This window comes from Procambarus clarkii, chromosome 51, assembly GCF_040958095.1.
Source record: "Procambarus clarkii isolate CNS0578487 chromosome 51, FALCON_Pclarkii_2.0, whole genome shotgun sequence".
Taxonomy (NCBI): Eukaryota; Metazoa; Arthropoda; class Malacostraca; order Decapoda; family Cambaridae; genus Procambarus; species Procambarus clarkii.
The window spans coordinates 19142783-19157782 of NC_091200.1; the positions used below are offsets into that span (position 1 = coordinate 19142783).

General features: G+C 41.9%; 1 protein-coding gene across 3 annotated transcripts in view; it reads left to right on the top strand.

Moving 5' to 3' along the window:
* Positions 1 to 15000, top strand: part of LOC123774476 (uncharacterized) — a 274120-nt gene that overhangs the window by 255559 nt on the left and 3561 nt on the right. For all 3 annotated transcript variants that reach the window (XM_069304067.1, XM_069304069.1, XM_069304070.1), the window contains 4 exons: positions 7298 to 7424; positions 8000 to 8152; positions 12357 to 12469; positions 14309 to 15000. The exon at positions 14309 to 15000 is cut by the window's right edge and continues 3561 nt beyond it. In XM_069304067.1, the coding sequence (XP_069160168.1) occupies positions 7298 to 7424; positions 8000 to 8152; positions 12357 to 12469; positions 14309 to 14479 (564 nt within the window). In that variant the 3' untranslated portion in view covers positions 14480 to 15000. The remainder of the gene's footprint in view (positions 1 to 7297; positions 7425 to 7999; positions 8153 to 12356; positions 12470 to 14308) is intronic.

The window sequence follows — 15000 nt, forward strand, 5'->3', positions numbered from 1 at the left end:
TTCGTTAGTGTTTACTACAATTATGTACACCCTTGTCTCACATGAGCACTGCATTAGCGGAGAGAGGGATAGTGTGAAACAATTACCATGAACTGGGAATTTCCAGTATGCAAATTAGTGTTTAGTAATGACCTCGTGTAAGTAAACTTTTTGTTTTATGTTTCAAATAGTAATTATGGGCATTAAGCAGTTGTGTGTGTGTGTGTTCACGTAGTTCTGCTTGCGGGGATTTAGCTCTGCTCTTTCGGCCAGCCTGTCAACTGTCAATTAACTGTTTCTAACTACTATTTTTTCACACAATTAAGCAGTTGTGTGTGTGTGTGTGTGTGTGTGTGTGTGTGTGTGTGTGTGTGTGTGTGTGTGTGTGTGTGTGTGTGTGTGTGTGTGTGTGTGTGTGTGTGTGTGTGTGTGTGTGTGTGTGTGTGTGCGTGTGTTCTCAAACCCTCTCACATTTTCTCACCTGTTTGTGTCTGCCGGATTGAATTTCAACTCTTGTTTACACCCCTTCCTTATCCGTCATTAAAATCGTAGAGAAGAAAAGTTATGCTTATACAAACTCCTAATCTTGTTCATTCGTCTGTTACCACATATCCTTGTGGTGGTCCTGAGTTCCTAGTTCATGCCCTGTCTTCCTTTTGAGTACAATGGAAGGGCTTCAGCTCTTGGTCCAAGGCCAACACATCCAGGTAATTCCAGCCTATATCCAAACTTATTGAAATCTGGGTAATGCTGTCGACTGACGTCTCTCTCTCTCTCTCTCTCTCTCTCTCTCTCTCTCTCTCTCTTTCTCTTTCTCTCTCTCTCTCTCTCTCTCTCTCTCTCTCTCTCTCTCTCTCTCTCTCTCTCTCTCTCTCCCTCTCTCTCTCTCTCTCTCTCTCTCTCTCTCTCTCTCTCTCTTTCTCTCTTACCCTCTCTCTTTCTCCCCATATGAGCAAGCCACAGAGCACCAGGTGTCTTGGAGGCGACCCATTCCAATAGGTATTAATCTTGGCGAATACTTCTGTGAGCGCACATTTCATCGAATTATTTGTTGTGTTGCCAAAAATCATTATTTTCACCTTACCTTCCTCTCTGCCTCTACCCTAACTTCTTACCTGTATCTCTATATCCCTCACAGAGAGACGTTGACTGAAATTTGCATTTATAAGATCGTTTGTTTCAGTTGAAGAGAAGAATAAGTTTCAGATGCAGGTGTTGGGTTATGAGATTGGGGTAATTTCCAGCTACAAGTAGATAAAAGACATTCAAACAGATAATTTAACATAAATCCACAGACAAACTCTTTTCGACGAACAGGTTAACAAATAGAAAGATTAACAGATTAACAGATAGTCATAATATAAATAATCAGAAAGATGAGGATGTAATGTCTAAAGAAAGGTTACTAAATGCTATTTATTATTACAATAACAATAGCCATTGTCATTGTCATATAATCAAATAACAAAAATAACAAATCCTATATATAGCCAATTTAACCAAACATATATAAAACAAACTAGCTAAATTTTGTCTACACTCTACATACTTCTCCAATCTCCATAAAATTACAAGGACCGTCACCCATGGTCATCAAGTTTTAACTAGGTCCCCCCCTTTTTGAAACTTTTGATATACCCTTTGCACGGAAAAGGACTATGCACCTAATTTGCATACATGACGCGAGGTGTTGCTGGGTCTTATGCATCAAGAGGACCCGGAGAAAGAGCCGTAAAACTACCATAAGGGGAAAGTGACCGTAAAGTGTACGGGCTAACGTGGGTGCGTAGGGAAAAAAGCGAGTGGGGGGGAAATGGTGGTAAATGATGGGATGACGGGGCTTGGTGATTGGGTAATTAGGTTTGGGGATTGAATGATGTGGAGTAGGTGATTGGGTGATAGGGGGGATGGGGGATTGGGTGACGTGGAGGTAGGTGATTTACTCTAAACAACGTTTTTCTGTACATAAATTCCAAATTACTTTAAATAATAATAACCTTCATTTAATTTATTAACATGACAAATTTCGGAAGGAATACGACGCTTTGAACATACAGATCACAGTCTTGAATTAAATAATTTCATAGACATATGGCAATCCAAGGCTGAAAGGATTGAAATAGTTATAACTTTCTCAGATGCGAACAAGAAGACCACTCTGACAGATGTACACAGACACTGTTATCACTGGAATCAAATTAGTTTGAGTCACTGAAATGGCTAATGAGATTTGATCACACATAATCTGGTGAGCCCAGCTTATGGAGTATTTCGCAGGGAACGGGGCTTATTAATGCGTGTGATGTTAGTGATGGTGAGGGGAACGGAGGTGGGGAGGATATGGGGGAGGGGTTGGATGGGGGGGAATGGCAACTGTGTTTGGGGGGAGAGTTAGGAAGGGGGGACGGTGGAGTGGGGAATGTTTGTAAGGGTAGGGGTTGTGTGACGTTCCCTGACCTATCTCTATCATTGTTTCTGTCTCTCTGTATCTGTCTTTCTGTGTCTATCTGCCTGTTTAGCTCTGTCCATGTCTCTGCCTCTGTGTTTCTGTGTTTCTGTCTGTCTGCCTTTCTGTCTCTTTCTCTTTCACCCCGACTTGTTTCAGCCACACAGATTCATTTATATTATCTCTCATCCGAGGTCATGTGGCAGATTCTCAGGACTAACAAAAAGGATTATTCCAACCTCTGCTTCCCGACTAGGAAGCATGCAACAGAATACCTTTGTAAATTACGCTCTGTATTTCCAAAGGGCCTTCATAACATTAACATATAATATATTTTTGTGGTAAAATAACTACATTAGTTTCTTTGTTATTATTGTTGAAAAAATCATATGAGCAGTGATGAGGATTTGAACCTATGTGCTGGATGCTCACGCAACTAAAAACCAGGCCACGACATGGTAAAAGGATTGCAACCGGGAGTTCTACTGAACCCATGAGGATTCCTGAGGCTTTCACTGAAGCCAAAACAGGCTTTCTCACAATCCTTCCATGCACTCTGGAAGTGTCGTCTACGAATGGCTAACCTGTGACGCTCCTCTTCAATACACAGCGAGAATTTACACTAATGTAATGAATCAATGAGAAAATCCGTATGAGCCGTGTTGATTGCCTGGTTCGCCTTCAGAGGAAGCCTCGCGAATCCTAGTTGGTTCAGTGGAACCCCAGGTTGCAATTCTTTTACCATGTCGCGGCCTGGTTGTCTGGGGCGTGACATCTTCAGGAATACACTGTTGAACAGACACAGGTATACCTTACATAGGTTGTTGTTTTAGATTCAGCTACTCGGAACAAAAAATTCCAAGCAGTATGGCGAGCCCATAGTGGACTTACCTGGCACAGGAGCGGGGCCGTAACTGCTGGCTTACAAGGTTGTTGTTGTTGTTTTAGATTTTTCTACTCATAGCGAAATGTCCATGTAGCACGGGCTATGGTGAGCCCGTAAGGCTTACAAGGAAAAATCTAGATATTTATAAGTATGGGTTCACCTCACGCATCGATTCACATAACCCCCTTGATCGTAGGGAGCGGCGAAGAATAGGGTATGACCTGGCTTCTAGTTGTCCGCCAGGTCATGCATCGTCCATCTGGATCAATAAAGGACCATCAAACAGCTGTATCCTCGGAGTCGAATTCATCTGGATGTTAATTACTGGTGTCAGCTCCCGAATGAACACAGCCTCAAGCATACGAAGCCTCCAACAACCGTCGGTGCGTATGATTATTGTCGTATCTTCCACTATGTCTTGGCGATTCTGGATGGTGTTGTGGTGTTGAGAATGATGTTGCTTAATACCTCCGTCTTGCAAATGAAGTGTAAGACGTCTACTCAGTGTATTCGTCGGGTGTCCAATATTGCATGTATTTCGGAGCGCACAGTCTCCAGAGTTGCATTTGTATTGATACACTACATTAGTTCACCTCGATTTGTCAGAAGACGCCGATATGTTATTTCTCATAATGAGGAAAGATATACGAGGTTTGTTATATTATTATAACAAACCTCGTATATCTTCCCTCACAGGACGAATCCATGCGTTTTCACTGCAAGGTTTGCAATTCCTGTCAATAATATCTCACATCTCCTCATCCTTCTTCTATGCTTGAGTGAATATATTTTTATAATACTCTACAATGTCGTCCATCTGAGGCCGATTTTCCACCCCTGGGGCCTGATTATCCTCAGTCAGAAGGCGGCCCAGCTTCTTACTTACGATTTCGCCGAATTCTGTATTGCTGTAATCGTTGTTCACAACAATTTGGAAGATTCGTTCAAGTTCGTGGTGCAAGAACTGCCAAGAAGAGCATCACGTATTGCTCGACCTACATATGCCGTGATGACGCTTCTCTTACATCTGTTAGTGCATTCGTTCTTATCGTTCATACATTTTCCTGCATCAGCTGGTTTACTGAATACATCTGAGATGAACCAACCCGAGTTACCGTCAACGAGAATATTGAGGAATGGAATCCTGCCTTTACTTTTCTCAATGGTGAACTTCAAGCCTGAGAATTTTTGAAGCTTGCCACGAAGCCTCTCCAGTGTGTTATCATTGCCAACACACACGAATATGTCGCTCAAGGACAAGCCTAACTGACTCCTTGAATAACCATTTCTAATCTGCATAAAACATAGCGTTATATATTCAACACATTTAGCAGGTGAGTAATGTAAACTTCTACCGTCCTTTAATGATTAAAACTCCTGTATGATTAGAAATGGGTATATTCCAAGGTCATTTTAAGTTCGCTCTGTCACTACATTTGAGCCAGCTCCTCCCCCTCTTACATCCTTTTGAAGTACATGCATTTGTTTACGTCTCACAAAATATATGCTTATGTTCCAATACTCTGTGAGGGTTAACACAGTTTAGAATTATTGCTCCTTTAGTTAGCTGTCTCCCTTCCTCCCTTCATAAACTAACGAATAACTCTGCTGGTTTCCCTATTTATCTTTTTCACTCATGATATGCACTATTAATTCATCTCGAAAAATGTTATTTCACATACAATAGTTCTCTATTATTTTATTATATGAAAATAATGTGTTAATACTTTGTTATAAAAACTCTTTTTCAGTATAAAGTTGTATTAAAATGTTATATTAAACTTCATGTGTAAATTTGTAATATATAATGTGCTGTCATTCTGGTAAAATATTCCATCTCAAACAAGTCTTAGGCAAGTTCAATCTGTGTGTGTGAGTTAAGAGCTCAATCCACCAAGCACAATTAGGTGATTAGACATAAGCACACACTATGTCACTTCCCGAAATCTGAAAACTATCCTATCACTATCCTCAAGCCACTTCATACTAAACATAAGTGTCTCGCATTTCATCTCTTGTTAAAGAGAAAACGACAATTACGTGCTCCAGCGTCCTTAAGAAGTTGTTCTTGAAACTCCATCGTGCTGTCCATTTAATCTGCTAATAAACTTCCACTGAGTAATGTTAAGACGTGGACCAGCCCAAATGGAGACGTTGAAGCAAGAAGGATAAGTTTTATACTTAAATTAAGATTTATTGTTGTTTTCAACTAAAAGGTCTGGAACAGAAATAAAGACGGTGAGATAATGATAAGAGCAGTGTAAGAGAGAGAGAGAGAGAGAGAGAGAGAGAGAGAGAGAGAGAGAGAGAGAGAGAGAGAGAGAGAGAGAGAGAGAGAGAGAGAGAGAGAGAGAGAGAGAGAGAGAGAGAGAGAGAGAGAGAGAGATAGTGTGAGTGGAACAGATTTATATTTGATCGTAACTGAGTTCAGTGAAATTAATCTTGATCTCCTTAATTAAGAGAGTGCTCCATTGTTGTTTAATTTATAGCAATGCATATTTTTTTCATTATTTTTCTGTTTGCCGTGATTGAATAAAGAGATCCTGGGAAGTGGAGTGTCCAAAGTTACGACCCAGAAATAAGAAAGGGTGATGGAATGAATGAGTGCAACAGAAAGATTTTTGTGTCGTTGATGTTGTAGTGGACAATAAAGGAGTAAGTATTTAGGTAAGTATGAAGCTGAAAATGTTGCAAGATAATGGGAAGGAGGTTGCTGGGAACGTTAATGTCTGAGAGTGTGAGTGAGAGAGAATGAGATTAGCAATGCAGCTGTTCCTTTTAAGCTATCACTACTCATTGATATCTAGCTAAATATATATATTTCCTCCGTATCCAAATGTCACGCTCCTTCCTCTACCACTTGCTCTGCTGCATATCTCTGTTTAGCTTTTGCTAAGATTGCGTTATTGTTTGAAATTATTCCGAAGACATACTGACTCAAACCGAATCTCAGCCTCTTCATTGTGGTCATTGCAACACCTAATTCTGGCTCAATATCACCAATATGGACTCACAGATCCATAATATGATTCAATACATTCATTATAGTCATGGATTCCCAGAGTCTGGCTCGCTATCTCCAATATGGCCGTGTAAAACTAATTGAGCAAATAATGAGATCTCGCGACGGAAATTAAATAATTTTTTTTATGTAGTGTGCGGAACGCGGACGGAAAAGTGTGTGTGTCAGTCCTCATCTAGATGGTCTTACCCCACCTGGTTTTGTCTAGCTGGGTTTACCTAGCTGTTCCTTCCTAGCTGTTCTTATCTATCTGTTCTTCAGGAGCTGCTCATGCCTAGCAGGTTATAACTAGTTAGTTTATACCTAGATGGTATTATCAGGCAGGTCTTACCAATCTGGTCTTACTAAACTGAATTATTAGTATGAAGCTGGTCTTACCCAACAAAACTGGTGTAACCAATTTGGTCTTATCAAGTCAATCTGACCTTACCAATCTGGTCTTTTTTAACTGGTCCTTCCCTAGTTGTTAATACCAATGAGTTGGACTTAGTTCCAGCTCGTGTACCACAAGTCCATAGCTGAGACTTTGTTATAATTATCAATCCCAAGTTATGTCAACCACTACTCTGACCTCTGTATGTGAACACTGATCACCATTGTGACTCTTTGTCCACTTGCGACTGCTTCAAACTAAAACCTATCTAGAGTTCCGAGTATACTTGTATTTTTGTATTTTTTGTATATCATTTCAATGAAGCTTTTGACTCATTGAGTTCTCTCTTGGGTTCGTTGTGCCCCTTAACCGGAACGACAAATGACAGAGATGAAACACCTGGAGAGCGTTTACGAGGCGGAACGAATCAAGTGTGCACGTGAGTGTTTGTTTTGTTTTGTGTGGGTGTGTGTGTTTGCGCGCGCATGAGAATCCATATGTATGTGTGTACCGGCGAATGCATTTGTCTTTATGTCTGTGAGCACAGACTAGATAACACAGAACTTCTACTGTTCCTGGGTTTCTCCACAGAGAATGCGTCACTACGCGGGCTGGTCCGAGGACAACGAGTTCTACTTGACAATGAAGGAGATCCATGCTGACTTCTTCGAGTGCCTACTTGAACACGTGGGCAAGATCGAGCCGGAGTACGGCTTTGGTGAGCGTATTTTCTGCTTCTCTCAGAGCTCTAGTACTGTAGAAGAGGAGAAGAGGGATCAGGCTGTCAGTGTATGTCTTTCTCTCTGTCAGTCTGTCAATGGTGTCTAAGAAATGGTCAAGTATTTATAAAATGTACTTCATCAACATAATGTACTACCAGTAATCTTAGCCAAGAATCCAAAGTTTATTTACTGCAGGTAATGCATGCACATGACTGTACAGTTGCCGCCCAGTTTGATAGGTGCGTGAGTATGACTAGTAACTGTGTAACTGACTTACTGAAGATGTAAATGACCTTTCATAGTCTGTTGAGGGACACTTCTTGATCAATTTGTAATATTAAACGTCTATTGATATATAATATATTAAAAATTAAGCAACTAGCTTCACAATATTGTTACTTGCTTGCCAAAATGAACTGTGGAGACACTAACCTTTTTCATCGCCTCCCCCCCTGGTACGGATATAGGATGCATAATGAATGACTAAGTCATCAATCAATCTCCTCCCCTCTCTTGCCAATGAAATGAGGGGAGTCATTCACTAATCAGAGTTCTTTCCGGTTCCTCACAGAGTTCGACGTGGACCGGATCCCAGACCGGGTCCAGATGTACCAATGGCTTAACATGTGGGGTAACCTCACCCACGGGGCCAGAGCTATGGTCGACTTCCCCATATGGCTTCAGATTCTGCCCAAGATTCTCTTTAAAGTCATCAACAGGAGAGGTGAGAATAATGTGAATCTGGGGTTTGCTGCTTACGGGAGTGAGGAAGAGGAGACAGGTAGGAGTGGATCATCAGTCAGGCAATGGGGACTGTCAGGAGACGGACGTGTTACTCATTCCTGTCTAAGATTCCTGCTGTAAGTGACTGTGATAATGTCTCCTTATGGCAGCCACTAGAAAATCTCTACTGAGCTTAAAGGCTTAACTAGGTTTAGTGAAGAAGGATTAAGTATTTCTTCTCATAGATGAGAATGTCAAACTACAAAATCATCTGCAGTGAAACGAGACGGTAAGGGAGAAGTGTCATCACCAGTACAAAGGACAGAATGCTGGTGTGTTTACCTTGGGTTGAGATGGGTGATGTAGCCAATATGTTAGAGAGGTAATGGGAACAAACAAATTTGCTGCCTAATTGCAGGGGGGAAAAAAATTGTAGGAGAAGGTAGGAATGATGAAATATTTAACAATTATAAGGCAGATATAGATAGAGGTCCAATGGAGGGATACCAGCGATATGTGACATCCCGCCTCAATGAATTTACATATCAAAGCTAATGCGACATCTTTTATTTACAACTAGGAGCACCTCTATGGCTAATAAGATGTATGTGCACACAATTGGTGCATTTATATAGGATGGGGTGAGACTTCCTTGGTTCCTGCAGTATTGGGGTCATTTCTCTCGGTTTAAACTGGCAGTAGCTTGGGGTTTTATTATCGAGGTGGGAGGCTAGAAGGTCACATTCTTCCTCTGATTCCCCCCCCCCCCACCTCCTCCCGAAAAAAATATTAAACCAGTAAACAATTTATTAAACTTGCAAGAAAAATTACACTCGGGTTCAATCCCCGACAGAGTCAGAAACAAATGGGAAGAGTTTCTTTCACCCTAGTTCTCCTGTTCATTTAGCAGTAAATAGGTAGTAGGCCTGGCCTGTAGTTTAGTGCCTCTTGTCTGTCACCCTTTTTGTATATTGGGACCACATTAGCCGTCTTCCATATTTCTGGTAGGTTTCCCGTCTTTAGTGACCCACTGTTCACTATGGAGAGTGGCAAGCAAAGTACCTCTGCACACTCTTTCAATACCCATGGTGAGATCCCGTCTGGACCAACAGCCTTTCTCAAATCCAAATCCAACAGGTGTCTCTTGACCTCAGCTTTCGTAATTTCAAACCCTTTCAAGGGCGCCAAGCCTACTGCCCCCCTCTGCTCGCGCAGTGACCTCATCTTGTTCTATTGTGAAGACCTCCTGGAACCTCATGTTGAGTTCTTCACACACCTCTTTGTCATTCTCTGTATACCCGTCCTCGCCTGTTCTATGTTTTATTACCTGCTCTATCACTGTTTTTTTCCTTCTGACGTGACTGTGGAGTAGCTTTGGTTCAGTCTTGGCTTTGCTTTCTATATCATTTTCATAAATTTTTCTCTGCTTCTCTTCTCTTCTCACACTAACATACTCATTCCTGGTTCTCTGGTATCTCTCTCTCTCTGCTTTCCAGAGAGAGAGAGAGATAGAGAGAGAGAGAGAGAGAGAGAGTGTGTGTGTCTGTGTGTGTGTGTGTTGTGTGTGTGTCTGTGTGTGTGTGTACTCACCTAGTTGTACTCACCTAGTTGTGTTTGCGGGGGTTGAGCTCTGGCTCTTTGGTCCCGCCTCTCAACCGTCAATCAACAGGTGTACAGATTCCTGAGCCTATCGGGCTCTGTCATATCTACACTTGAAACTGTGTATGGAGTGAGCCTCCACCACATCACCCCCTAATGCATTCCATTTGTCAACCACTCTGACACTAAAAAAGTTCTTTCTAATATCTCTGTGGCTCATTTGGGCACTCAGTTTCCACCTGTGTCCCCTTGTGCGTGTTCCCCTTGTGTTAAATAGACTGTCTTTATCTACCCTATCAATCCCCTTCAGAATCTTGAATGTGGTGATCATGTCCCCCCTAACTCTTCTGTCTTCCAGCGAAGTGAGGTTTAATTCCCGTAGTCTCTCCTCGTAGCTCATACCTCTCAGCTCGGGTACTAGTCTGGTGGCAAACCTTTGAACCTTTTCCAGTTTAGTCTTATCCTTGACTAGATATGGACTCCATGCTGGGGCTGCATACTCCAGGATTGGCCTGACATATGTGGTATACAAAGTTCTGAATGATTCTTTACACAAGTTTCTGAATGCCGTTCGTATGTTGGCCAGCCTGGCATATGCCGCTGATGTTATCCGCTTGATATGTGCTGCAGGAGACAGGTCTGGCGTGATATCAACCCCCAAGTCTTTTTCCTTCTCTGACTCCTGAAGAATTTCCTCTCCCAGATGATACCTTGTATCTGGCCTCCTGCTCCCTACACCTATCTTCATTACATTACATTTGGTTGGGTTAAACTCTAACAACCATTTGTTCGACCATTCCTTCAGCTTGTCTAGGTCTTCTTGAAGCCTCAAACAGTCCTCTTCTGTTTTAATCCTTCTCATAATTTTAGCATCGTCCGCAAACATTGAGAGAAATGAATCGATACCCTCCGGGAGATCATTTACATATATCAGAAACAAGATAGGACCGAGTACAGAGCCCTGTGGGACTCCACTGGTGACTTCACGCCAATCGGAGGTCTCACCCCCTCACCGTAACTCTCTGCTTCCTATTGCTTAGATACTCCCTTATCCACTGGAGCACCTTACCAGCTACACCTGCCTGTCTCTCCAGCTTATGTACCTGCCTCTTATGCGGTACTGTGTCAAAGGCTTTCCGACAATCCAAGAAAATGCAGTCCGCCCAGCCCTCTCCTTCTTGCTTAATCTGTGTCACCTGATCGTAGAATTCTATCAAGCCTGTAAGGCAAGATTTACCCTCCCTGAATCCATGTTGGCGATTTGTCACGAAGTCCCTTCTCTCCAGATGTGTTACCAGGTTTTTTCTCACGATCTTCTCCATCACCTTGCATGGTATACAAGTCAAGGACACTGGCCTGTAGTTCAGTGCCTCTTGTCTGTCGCCCTTTTTGTATATTGGGACCACATTCGCCGTCTTCCATATTTCTGGTAGGTCTCCCGTCTCTAGTGATTTACTATACACTATGTGTGTGTGTGTGTGTGTGTGTGTGAGTGTGTGTGTGTGTGTGTGTGTGTGTGTGTGTGTGTGTGTGTGTGTGTGTGTGTGTGTGTGTGTGTGTGTGTGTGTGTGTGTGTGTGTGTGTGTGTGTGTGTGTGTGTGTGTGTGTGTGTGCATGCGTGTGTTAGAGATAAATATATGTATCAAGCATAATAGAAGCAAAATAATTCGATTACAAAGGCGAGTCCACGAGCTAATAGCTCGATCCTACAGATACAAATAGTAAATACATAGTCTTCCCGCCCTGCCAACAAACGCAGGAGACAAATGGGGAGATTGGAAGAGGGGAAGAATGACTGGGGGGAGAGGGAAACCACGGCATAACCGAGTACTCTCTCTCTAGTATTAAATTTGAAGGGAGCAGTTAGCCTATTGACTGTTACAGTCTAGAGATACAGGGGGGTGAGCCCCACATATATGTGACCAGCTTAAATGTACATGGCAAATAAATAAGTATTTGTCCATAAGCTGTTGATTTTCCACGTGTGTGTATACCTTGAACGTCTAGTAATAAGAAAAATACAACCAATCCTACGAATTGACTACGTTTTAATACTAAGTGTAATAATTACATTTCCTGACTGCCATACATAGTACATAATTGCACTTATGGGGCTGTTACATTTACCTCCCCATTTTTTGGAGGACGGGCTGGAAAAATGTGTCCAGTTAACCATATCTTTATACAGCCATAAACACTTCTAGATGAATACATCTAGGTGAGTGCACACACTTCCCAAACTACAAGCACGTTTATGTGAGTTGATCAACTGTAGCTCACACACATCACACACTTGACACAGTAAACACATCTTAGTATATTTTTTAAGAACACACATACAAACACATCACACACACACACACTCAGCAGTGCAAGCACATCTACTTGAACACACATACACATTCTAGACTCAGCAAGCACATCTACTTCAACACACATACACATTCCAGACTCAGCAAGCACATCTACTTCAACACACATACACATTCTAGACTCAGCAAGCACATCTACTTCAACACACATACACTTTCTAGACTCAGCAAGCACATCTAGGTGAACACATGCACACTTATTTTTGTTCGTTGATCTTCTTCATTATTTTACAGATGATGGCATCGTCTCCTACGACGAGTTAAGGAGTTTTTACGCCCTCTTCATCAAACTTCCCGACGACCAAGTTGACAACATCACTGAGGAGGCTTACAGAGCTCTTACCTCGGTAAGTTGTGGTGCCAGCAGCTGTACACGCAGGGGTGATGGTGGTAGTGGTAGTAGTAGTAGTGCTATAAACAGCAGAAGCAGTGGTGATATGGTGGTGGTAGTGGTCCTAAAGCCTGTAGCAGTGCATGCAGTGGTGATGTGGTGGTGGTAGTGGTTCTAAAGCCTGTAGCAGTACAAACTGTGGTGATGTGGTGGTGGTAGTGGTCCTAGTGCCTGTAGCAGTGCAAGCAGAGGTGATGTGAAGGAAATGACAGTGCTTGTAGCGAATAAGTAAGATAATATCATTGTCATTATGATGAATCTATTAATTATTTTTGAACGCTGAACTCTAATATTCGTTTCGCAATTAAATATGCAAGTATGTGGTTGCTCAAACTAAGGATTTAATAATTGGATTAGGATATACCCCTAACTAAATTTAATTAGTAGGAGACAGAAACACTATACTATGAACAAACAAAACAAAGAAAGATCCCAGAAACAACTAGCCGCTGCCCAGCTGGAATTGCTATTAGCAACCCCAATGACAGCAACTGGCACTCGTCTCACACTGCAGGCCCTCCGAATTGCTGTGGCTCTCCGCCTCGCTGCCCCAATCCACACCGAATACGGGTGTATTTGCGGCGAGGCAGAGGCCGACAGGTACGGACGGTATGGCCTTCTCTGCCGAAGGACAGGAGGATGGCATGCAAGACACGGCGAGGTTAATGACATTATTAAGAGAAGCCTTACTACAGCCGGTTGTCCAGCAGAGAGAGAGCCTCGGTACCTAATGCCCCGCAGTTCTGATGGGCCTGTCGGTCGCCCAGACAGGATTACGGTGAACCCATGGAAGAATGGTAGACATTTGGTTTGGGACTACACTTGCGTTTCAGCTTTAGACAACACCTATGCTGACTTCAGTGCTGCACAAGCAGGAGATGCTGCCAATCACCCGGAAGCAGCCAAGTCGCGTAATCACAGAGATCTTGATAACCACTACAGTTTTGTCTCCATTGCCTCGGAGACACTTGGTGCCTGGGGTAAAAGTGCTGCTAGCTTTTTGAAGGAGCTGGGGTCCAAGCTAATTGAAACAACACCAGACCCTAGAGCCGCCAGTTTCCTTTTTCAGCCCGTTAGTGTGACGATCCAGAGAGGAAATGCTCACTGCATCCATGGTTCCTACCCGCCATCTGAGGAGCTGGAGGAACTTTACAACCTGTGACGAGTAGCCTTGAGTAGCATTGGGTACATTGCATGTAACCAATTTAACCAATGTTGTAACCCTTTTTGTGTAATGAAACTTTTAAATAAATTGAGATATATATTTATACACATACAAAAAGAATAGGGGTGGTAGGAGAAGAAAATATCGAAGTATTCGGTGAGGATCCACAAGGTCTTCTCTGAGTACTCTTTATTTTCTTCTCCGAGGCTATGGGTCCCTACACTTGCATCAATATATATATATATATATATATATATATATATATATATATATATATATATATATATATATATATATATATATATATATATATATATATATATGTTCAGTGAATCGATTACAAAAGTTAATTAAAAAATATGTCAGTGTCTTGTTGTTCCATCTGTATTATTTACACTTAAGAAATTTCCATTGATTTTTACACTTTTAACTTTTTCCCCGTATGATTTTATATGCCTTTCGACAACTTGTTAAAAATCATGATTTTTTGTTATCGACCCAAATTTTATCACCATTCTAATTACGATATGTTATTCAACACCCAGAGCACCTGATGCTTCTTGCTTCTATATTATTTTATTTAGTGTGTACAAATTACCTAATTTGTATAATTGGCATTTTCCATTTCAGAGTGGCGACTTCCCTCTGACTGAACGAGTATACTTAATGGCGTTCGCAAACTTCCTTCTTGGCAAGACTCCTCACGGCCCTGGCAAATACATCTTCGGAGGCTTCAAGGACAGTGAAGTTGGGCTCTTCCAAGTCGACTATTCCTGCCTTTTGGAACCCAAAGAGGACTAAGTTCCAATAAGTCTACAATGGTTCTTTCTTAGAATGGCCGAAGACTGCGTCCTGTAGACCAAATTGTATCATGTTTAAGCTCACTAATGGTATATATTCCAGTTGAAAATGAAGCTATTTCTGGATGTCTTCAAAGGTTATCTCCTGAAATATCTGAATGCTATTCCCAAATACTTTTAGGTCCTTGTAAATTTGATAGTTTTCTATGCTACTTTCATCTAGAGAAGTATGAGATTCATTGAAGATCCATGAAACGCGCTATGGATTCAGGACTCAGCTACTGTTTGTATCATGCGATGCAGCCGCCTGGAAACAAACTATTATGCCTCTTCTTCCTGGAAAGCACGTCGTATCGAGACATCAACATTCATCGTCATCATCAACATCATCATTATCATCGTGTCATCCTCAACGGCATCATCAACGTCACCATCAGAAATAAGATTCAGAGTTAAAAACTGCAATGCTGGTTCACCAACGTTCAACAAGCACGGACACCAGCTTCACTACTAAAGTCTGGA